This window comes from Chelmon rostratus, chromosome 4, assembly GCF_017976325.1.
Source record: "Chelmon rostratus isolate fCheRos1 chromosome 4, fCheRos1.pri, whole genome shotgun sequence".
NCBI lineage: Eukaryota > Metazoa > Chordata > Actinopteri > Chaetodontiformes > Chaetodontidae > Chelmon > Chelmon rostratus.
This window is the reverse complement of record NC_055661.1, coordinates 244253-253495: the sequence shown is the minus strand read 5'-3', so window position 1 is coordinate 253495 and position 9243 is coordinate 244253. Positions and strand designations below refer to the sequence as shown.

General features: G+C 40.8%; 1 protein-coding gene across 1 annotated transcript; it reads left to right on the top strand.

The window, feature by feature from the left end:
* Positions 1-4706: 4706 nt before the first annotated feature.
* rpl36 (ribosomal protein L36) lies at positions 4707-6717 on the top strand. The gene is made up of 4 exons (XM_041935107.1): positions 4707-4771; positions 5675-5769; positions 6066-6200; positions 6593-6717. The coding sequence occupies exons 2-4, from the start codon at positions 5677-5679 to the stop codon at positions 6680-6682; spliced, it is 318 nt and encodes a 105-aa protein (XP_041791041.1). The 5' UTR covers positions 4707-4771; positions 5675-5676; the 3' UTR covers positions 6683-6717.
* The last annotated feature ends 2526 nt before the right edge of the window (positions 6718-9243 follow it).

Sequence of the window (9243 nt, the reverse complement as noted above, 5' to 3'; positions counted from 1 at the left end):
ACCATGATCCCCTTCAAAACAGAAGACAGCCACTCCTGTCCCTACAGGCCCCACCCCAACCACAGCAACAAGAGCCCCGCCCTGGCCTACTGACTTGTGCTCAAGTAGTCCGGAGTCCCCCCCCCCCCCGCTTTGCTCTCACCTGATGGGACAGGTACCACGATAGACACTGTATGAAGTATAATTAGAGCATCTCTCATTCTCATACTGTCTAAAAGAAAAAAAAAGACATTACTTTGTACACAAGTATTAATTATTTAATATACCAGTTATTGGATTGTTACCTTTTATAATATGTTATGTAGATACTTTAAATTATTTTCTTTAAATTAGTTTATCTCATTTTGATCACCAACTGCAGCCTTTTTTTAAGTTTTAAATTTAATGAAATCTTTTACTTTTTCTTGTTTGAATATTCAGGGTCTGAGATCTTCTGCTCTTGGTCTTAAGAGCAGGACCTCAGACTTTATTAGAGAATTAGAAAATGCAGATGTGTTTATATTTCAAGAGACTTGTTGTAGAGGAGACATCTCCACTGGTTGTCCCCCAGGCTACATAGAGATAATGTCCCTGTCCACCAAACTAAAGGGAGTAACACAAGGAAGGGACTCAGGAGGAATGCTGATTTGGTGTAAAGCAAAGCTCCTACAATACATTGAATTACTAAAAAAAGGATAATTTTCAATTTGGCTTAAAATCAGAAAAGACATTATCACCACAGATAAACATGTATTCCTGTGTGCAGCATGTATCCCCCCATCACAATCCCCTTATTTTAATGAACACAGTTTCTCCATTCTTGAAGATGAGATCAGTTACTTTCAGGCCCAGGGAACTGTACTGATCTGTGGGGACCTGAATGCCAGGACTGGTACAGAAACAGATTTTATCAGCACACAGGGAGACAAACATATACCTGGTGAAGTCAGCATCCCCCTCCATTCACTCCCCCACAGAAGCAACTTCGACAAAACTGTCAATAAAAGTGGGCAGCAACTGTTGCAGCTCTGCCGAACTTTGGGTCTGTACATGGTCAACGGTCGGCTTCGAGGGGACTCATTCGGTCTTTACACCCATAGCTCTCCTCATGGCAACAGCACAGTAGACTATGGCATCACCGACCTAGACCCCTTCTACCTGAAAGCATTTATAGTCAGCCCCTTAACCCCTTTATCAGACCATAGTAAAATCACACTCTACATTAAAACGACAGCAAACAACCCTCACACAGTAGAACCCTGCAATCTGACCTACAGAAAACAACCCTATAAATGGACAAACAAAAGCAAAGATGATTACCAGACAGCAATCAAAAACCCAATCTTTCAATCGCATTTGGACTGTTTTCTTTCCACCTCATATCCCCTCAGTCAAGACGGCCTTAGACAGGCTGTACAGGACATCTACAACATATTTGACCATGTGGCAGACTTATCCAGTCTGAAAAAACGTCGGCACCACAGACCAAAAGACCTGACCAATGACTCCACCCTGCCTGACACCTTAAACAGCTTCTTTGCCCGCTTCGACACATCAGGCAGCAGAGAAGCTACACACCTACCCCGACAGGAGGAGCAGCACCAGCCCCTCATCCTGCAGCAGCACCAGGTGACATCCACCCTGAGGAGGATCAACACCCGCAGAGCTACAGGACCGGATAAGGTTTCAGGCAAGACTTTTGAGGACATGTGCTGACCAGCTAGCAGGAGTGTTCCTGGACATCTTCAACCTGTCCCTGCAGCTGTCTACAGTTCCTGAGTGCCTCAAGTCCTCCACCATCATTCCGGTATCTAAGAAGACATCCATCACCTAACTGAATGACTACCGGCCTGTTGCTCTGACCCCGGTAATCATGAAGTGCTTTGAGCGGATTATTCTCAGGTACATCAGAGGCTTCATCCCCTCGGACCTAGACAGCCTTCAGTTCGCCTACAGAGGGAATCGGTCCACAGAGGATGCTGTCTCCATCACCCTGCACACAGCCCTGACCCACCTGCAGCAGCCCAACACCTACGTCAGGATGCTATTTGTAGACTTTAGCTCAGCTTTCAACACCGTCATCCCAGACAAGCTGGCGCTGAAGCTACACGCAGTGGGTCTGCCTGCAGCACTGTGCCACTGGATCAGAGCCTTTCTCACCAACAGGCCTCAGGTGGTGAGAATAGGGAACACTACATCATCCCCTCTGGTCCTCAGCACGGGCATGCCACAGGGTTGTGTGCTCAGCCCGGCCCTCTTCACCATGTGCTGCCATTCACCCCACCAACACAGTCGTGAAGTTCACGGACGACACTACAGTAGTGGGTCTCATCTCAGATAACAACGTCACCCACTACAGAGAGGAGATACACCAGCTCACCCAGTGGTGTTCAGCCAACAACCTGGTGCTGAACACAGGGAAGAACAAGGAGGTCATTGTGGACTTCAGGAGGTCCAGAAAGACGGATCACGCCCCCCCACTTCATGGACAGAGAAGTGGCGGAGCATGTGGACAACATCATGTTCCTGGGCCACATCTAATCTTTCCTGAAGAAGGCACAACAAAGGCTCTTCTTCCTCAGGAAACTGAAACGGGCTGGACTCTCCTCTCGGTTGCTCGTCAGCTTTTACAGGGCCACAATTGAAATTGTTTATTGTTTAGTATATTTTTATTGCCTTAGTATATTTTCATTCTGGTTTATTTTTATTGCATGTTGGTTTATTCTATTGTAGTAATCTTAATTTTATTCTTTCTAATCTTTCTTATCTTTCTTATTATCTTGTTTCTAACATGGAGGTTGCAATGCAAATTTGATTGACATGTCATGCTCAATGACAATGAAGAATCTTGAATCTTGAATCTTGAAACCCTGCACACAAAGATTTGCAAGAGCATCCTCAGAGTGCACAGGAACATCCCCAGCAATGGATGCCGACCCAAGCTGGGCCAATTCCCCCTTCTAATCAATCTAATTATTGTTAATTATCTATTCAATGTACACATCTAATTTTATAATTATATATCTAATCTATCTAATCCAATTTTGTGTGAATTATCTGTTGCGTATATATTTTTGCTTTTTGTTTTTACTTTTGTTGTTGTACTTTGTATTTGTAATGGCTTTGGCAATATTGTTGATCTACAGTCATGCCAATAAAGCTTATTGAAATTGAGAGAGAGAGAGAGAAAGAGAGAGACATGGCGAAAGAGACAGAGAGAGAGAGAGCGAGAGAGATATAGAGACGTTGTGATTTGGCGCTATATAAATAAAACTGAATTGAATTTCTGTAGGTGGAAAGTCTCTGTGTCATACCTGCAACCTTGCAAATTTCTCTTTGGAGATGAATAAAGTATCTTTCTATCTGTCTATCTATCTGAAGTCAGTGGTGTACAGGGTGAAAAGAGAAGGGGATAGGACAGTCCCCTGTGAAGACTCACTGCTGCTCCACACTGTGTCTGACACACAGTTTTGGAGTCGCACATGCTGGGGGCGCCTGGATGGGCAGTCCTTAATCCAGGACACCAGAGGAGCATCCTCTTGCATGGTAATCATCTTTTTCCCCAGCAGTGCAGGCTGGACGGTGTTAAAGACATGGAAAAATCACAGAATATGATTCTGGTTGCACCGCCACAGTTGCGTGCCTTGTTTATTTTGAAGTATTGACCAAAGTTATTTCTTGGTTTAAACTGAGCAGTTGCTGGCATTCATCTATATCCACTTGTTGTGAATGTTTATATGAATGTCTTAATGTTAGGATGACCATAGAAGCACAAGAAAAATATTACTGCATATATATTGTAAATAAGTGGTGGAAGAAGTAACCAGATATTACCTAAGGATTACCAACGGAAAAATTACAATACCAGTAGTAATACTCTGTTACAAGTGAAAGTCCTGGATTAATTTTTTTTAAATGTAAAACTACTACTACTGTGTTTTTACCCGCTCTGTAAAGTGTCCTTGAATGTTCTGAAAGGCGCTTCCAAATAAAATGTATTATTATTATTATTATAAAGGTCTTAATATCAAAATATATTTACATCACAAAAAGTAAAAGTACTCATTATGCAAAACAGCCATTTTCAGAGCAATGTATATTACTGAATCAGAATTACTGATGTATTAATACATACTTTAATTTTGCAGCTGGTTAAGGTGGAGCTTTTAGTCTGCTATTTGGGTAGCTTGTGAATTTCACCCTGGGGATCATCTTATCCATAATATTACATACTAATTTTATATTGATCAGATTTTGTGGAATGTGGAAATACTCAAGTGAACTGTATTTAAGTACAGCGCTTGATTAGTTATTTTCCCACCACTGTTGTAAAGGCAAAGGTGTTGTTATGAGAGTAGTAACCTTTCCCTCCAAAATTAAACAAAAAAACTGATAAATGCTGTGTCTTACCATTACACTGACTATAATACGTAATAATCAACACACATTGTATGCTAAAATTGATCAAAAATTGCTGCAAACACAGTTGCAGCTATTGTTTGTGTCTCTTGAGCCCATTTCAACAAGTTGACAGCCCAGATTTGTTTGGATCAATTGAGAGTTACACGAACCGCGTGGCGGCTACATCACGGAGTTTGTAAAGTCCTTTTCAATAGCGGTGATTTCCACAGCGTTGGTGCTTGGACCCTAAATGAAACAACAGTACCTCGTCCAGCCCACTAGGAGCACTGCTCCGCAAACGTCGCAGAAGCGTCTTCCGGGTTAAACCTTTCCTTACCCCGTTTCGTAAATCGAACAGTCCTTCCGGCTTGACCGCCATCGCAGACAGGAGGTAGGATTTTCATCTTGTCAACTATCATCTAAAACCCACGTATAATCTCCGGCATCCATCGATTTTAACCGAATAAATTGACTTAAGGTAGTTTTGTATGCTTCATTTATCATCCTTGTACAGTATTGTAACACTACGACAGAGTACAGCCGTGTCAGTGACCAACTAGCATATCTGGTTCTATTCTTTCAACACACTGCAGCAAAAACTTTAGTACTGACATCCGTACGAGCTATTGTTTGCAACCACATACCGCTTGTTCCTGTGAAGAAACTGAAAAAATCCGTCTATCTCAGCAAGCGTCTATGGCGGATAAACAGCACCTACGGTGGTCTTACATATGTCTTTTTCGAATGCTTTCCACCCTCGGCTGTGTAATTTCCGTGCTGCCGTGTATTTTGTTGGCTAACACGTAATGTAGCTGGCCAACTCACACATTTAATTGATATATGGTAGGTAACAGTGCTTTATTAGTCTGTGCTATAACGACAGTGGAGCTGAAGGTTTCCTTCTGGTTTGCTCATTAAACTAATTTTCTCGTGGGTAAAAAATAGGCTGTATCATTATAATAATGATTCAAACACAGTTGCTCTGAAGCATCAGTGCATTGATTAAATGGAATACCTGATCAGCGGCTGTTCTTTTTCATTATTCCTCAGTAAAATGAAGGTATATTGCAGTGCTGTCAAACTTCTACTGTTAGTTCATTTTCTAAATGGCAATAAGCCAGGCAATTATGTGGGGATCTGGGAGTGCTGTCGGATGGCAGCACTTTAAATGCTTCTCTTTTCATTTCTTAGCTACATGAAAGAGGATGTGGCAACTCCACTTACTGTGTGGCCAAGCACCTTATTTTAAACTGTTGTTTGCACTTGACTTATGTTTGTGTATGGTCTTCTACAGATATGGCTATCCGCTATCCCATGGCTGTTGGCCTGAACAAAGGTCATCCGGTCACCAAAAATGTAACTGCTCCCAAACACAGCCGCCGGCGTGGGGTGAGTATCTGCTTTTGGCTGAAGTGACAAGTAGTTTGGACCAACCAGGGGTTGTCAGTCCTAGTAATTTAGTGCCACAGCTGTGCTATTTTTGTTTTCCTACTAGCTGTTTTGAAAACATACAGCTGCCATGAATCCAACTGTCAAGAACATTGCGATGTTAGCTATGTAGAGTGAAATAAAAAATACTGGCCTTTTTAGTCTTGTTGCCCAGGTATACTTCTGATCAGAAAAACCTCAAAATTAAAAGAATGCACCTTTAAATTTGTTTTAATGACCTTGTCATTCCTCTGCAGCGTCTGACCAAACACAGTAAGTTTGTGCGGGACATGATCCGTGAAGTGTGTGGTTTTGCTCCGTATGAGAGGCGAGCCATGGAGCTGCTGAAGGTGTCAAAGGACAAGAGAGCACTCAAGTTTATCAAGAAGAGGGTGAGTTTGTTTTTTTTTCTGTTGGAGCGCTTAAAAGTGCATGCTAGTCTAAGTCTGACCTGCCAGGCAGCCACTGTAGCATTTTCCCGTTTATTTTTGTCATATGTGATATGAAAGTGGAAAAAAGACCTCTGCACATGTTGCAGTGATTCACACGGTGAATTTTACACACAGCTTTTTAAATGTAGGTGAGTAGTGTCACTGTATGAGACTGTACCAGGTGTAATGCATCGTGTCCCATTGATGGGTATGATGCATTAAAATGACCCCACAACTAAGAAAGGAAGGCCAGTAAGGTTTAGAGTCTAAACCTTACTGGCCTTCATTTCTTAGTCTAAACTTTAGACGGTACTGAAGCGATTCAATCTAATGTTGGTGTGTTTCTTCTCCAGATTGGCACTCACATTCGAGCCAAGAGAAAGAGAGAGGAGCTGAGCAATGTACTGGCTGCCATGAGGAAGGCCGCCGCCAAGAAGGACTAATCCGTCACTTAATAAAAGTTTGCTATACTACAAAATCTAGAGTCATGGTCGGTCTTCTGCTTTGCTTTTGCTGATTCGTCAGCAGTCATTAGGTCCATATCCACCGTGTATGTTTAATCCTTCACCAGTAACAGATTCCACCTTGACTGTGTTGATCACCAGAAATGAAAATGTATCAGTTCAGGTCAGGGAAACTAAGCGATTAAAGAGAGAGCCAACAATGCCGTGTCTGTGCGCGCGTAAAAATTTCAGCACTAAAGGCAGGCCTTTGACTTTTTATCAAAGAAGCAGATAAAAAAACAAAACAGAAAACTGTGGCCATTTCCCTTAGACATTAATTTCAAGGTGACAATTCAAAATGCTGTCATCAGAAAATGATTTAGGTTAGATTAATTAGGCTGACCAATAATGTGACCATAAAACTGCCCCTGGAGATGAGTGCTACAAGTCTGAAAGGCATCAAATCGTGAGAAAAGAGACCAAAACTATGCATGTACTCCAAATGGTTCAAGAACAGCTATCAGTTTCCTTTGGGTGTGCCTTGGATAGGTGTTTTTGGCTAATCTATACTGGACTGGAAAGGGGTTAAAGTAAAAGAAATGTGAAAATTGAAAAAAATGAAGGGCATTTTTCAGTGACAAGTAATCACAGAAGTGTCACACTGCATTGTAAAGAAAAAATCAACTGAGACATGCCATTTATTTCCTTCCTCAGTATCAAAAGTAATAAACTGCAATATGAATCAAATCAAGGTCAGAACAGAATATGACACCTGAGATTATCTTCGCATTTGAAAGCCAAATTTGACAATAACTAGTATAACTGTAGTAATGAATGTGGGTTTTGTACAGGACAGGAAAGCACTGCCTCAGAACCGTGGAATAATCACGGAATGCAGATAAAGCCTACAAACTACAGTGATAATCTTTGTTATTAAAAATAGCACTCATTCAGCAATTCATTAAAAGAGAAGTGTTACGACAAGAGGTAACTGCAACAAGGTGCTCCCAACCAGACTGCACCTCTGCTGCGATGAATGCAGCATCTCTCTTGCTTGCAGACAGCTGTTGTCCGTTCAGTCTTGCAGCCCATTCACACTATGAACGCCTTGCTTAAAAACATACAAGAGGTAATGAACACCAAATAGTTTCCTGAAAGAAATATAGAAATTAGGGCAAAAATTCAACAGAGCAACAGATCTATGATTTTTCAAAATCAGAGAACATAAAGGGGCTGTATTTTAGAAAGAGGAGCCAAGTATATGTCGAGTCATCCGTCATTACTTGTTTACCAGTGGCTCCATAACTTGGAGTCAAGACACATCAGTGAATATATTTTTGCAAATTGACTCTCGTTCAGGCACACTGTACTAAAGAAAAACAACCCTTAACGAGTCTGGTAAAAAAAAAAAAAAAAAAAAAGGCATACCCCAAATAAATTGATAGATGTTTTAAAGCATTTGGAGCACATGCGTGGTTTTGGTCTCTGAAAGGTAACATCCTGAACTTTCATCAGCTGCCAGAATCAGAAAAGAAAATGCGACTGACACTGAGCAATATAGGTTGTAACACACTGAAGTTGAACAGGTTTTTTTCCACCCGAGTTTTTTTTTTTGCAAATAGATAGCTGGAAAACACAATGGGACCACAACATGAAGCCCAACCCTAGGTCAAGTTCAATAAAAACATAACAATACCACCGAAACGGAATATTTTCATGTTTTGACCATATATACGGTATCGGTACATATATTTTGGCTATAGGTGTTTATATTGAGCCTCTGTAGAGAGGCCATGAGATCTTTACCTGAGCACACCACATACATCACAATTTACCCAAATGCATCGGACTTGGTGAAGTTAGTCCAAGGATGCACATGTAACCATGTCTGGTTTTCCAAATAAGATGTGAACACAAAGCATATAGCAAATGTATATGCAAATAAAATTAATTGGCTTAATATAGAACGTATAACCAGTGTCTCTTATGAATTAAAAAATTCAGTTAAAATGTGGTGACATTTGCTATATTCTTCGATATTGGTAAATAATTGGTAACAACGACTGATACATTTGATTTCAGGCTAACTGACTACATAAGGACTATCATTTAATTGAAATGAATTTAGAGAAATGACATACTAAAAGTCTTTTGTTTGTGCATTGAAATGACATTAAGTCTGATACTTGAGGTGGTCTAAAACATACATAACAGTAAGTACATTCAGTTACTGACATATGTTTTGAAGTGCATTTAAATGGCAAGGTGATCACTTCAGTAGGAAATTATAATCAAATTACAGTAACACAAGGTTGCACTGAACTACTACTACTCTTCTCCATGCATATTTGTGTGAACAACGATGTCTTAACTGCAGAATTCCATGAAGGAGTTCTGATGTGGTGAAGTTTAAGTTGTTGTAGTTTCTCAAATAATGAATTAAAAATAAAACTAAGAAAACATGCTCGTGGTGTGTGTGTGAGACAGAGTGTTTGTGTCTTTGTACTTCTTTCATTCCCATCATCTTCTCCCATCATCCATTGCGAGACAGGAAGCGTCCT

Coding starts and splice junctions, on each gene's coding strand:
- rpl36 (XM_041935107.1), top strand. CDS start 5,677: ATGGCTATCCGCTATCCCATGGCTGTTGGCCTGAACAAAGGTCATCCG. Junction 5,770..6,065: donor AACACAGCCGCCGGCGTGGG/GTGAGTATCTGC, acceptor ATTCCTCTGCAG/CGTCTGACCAAACACAGTAA. Junction 6,201..6,592: donor TCAAGTTTATCAAGAAGAGG/GTGAGTTTGTTT, acceptor TTTCTTCTCCAG/ATTGGCACTCACATTCGAGC.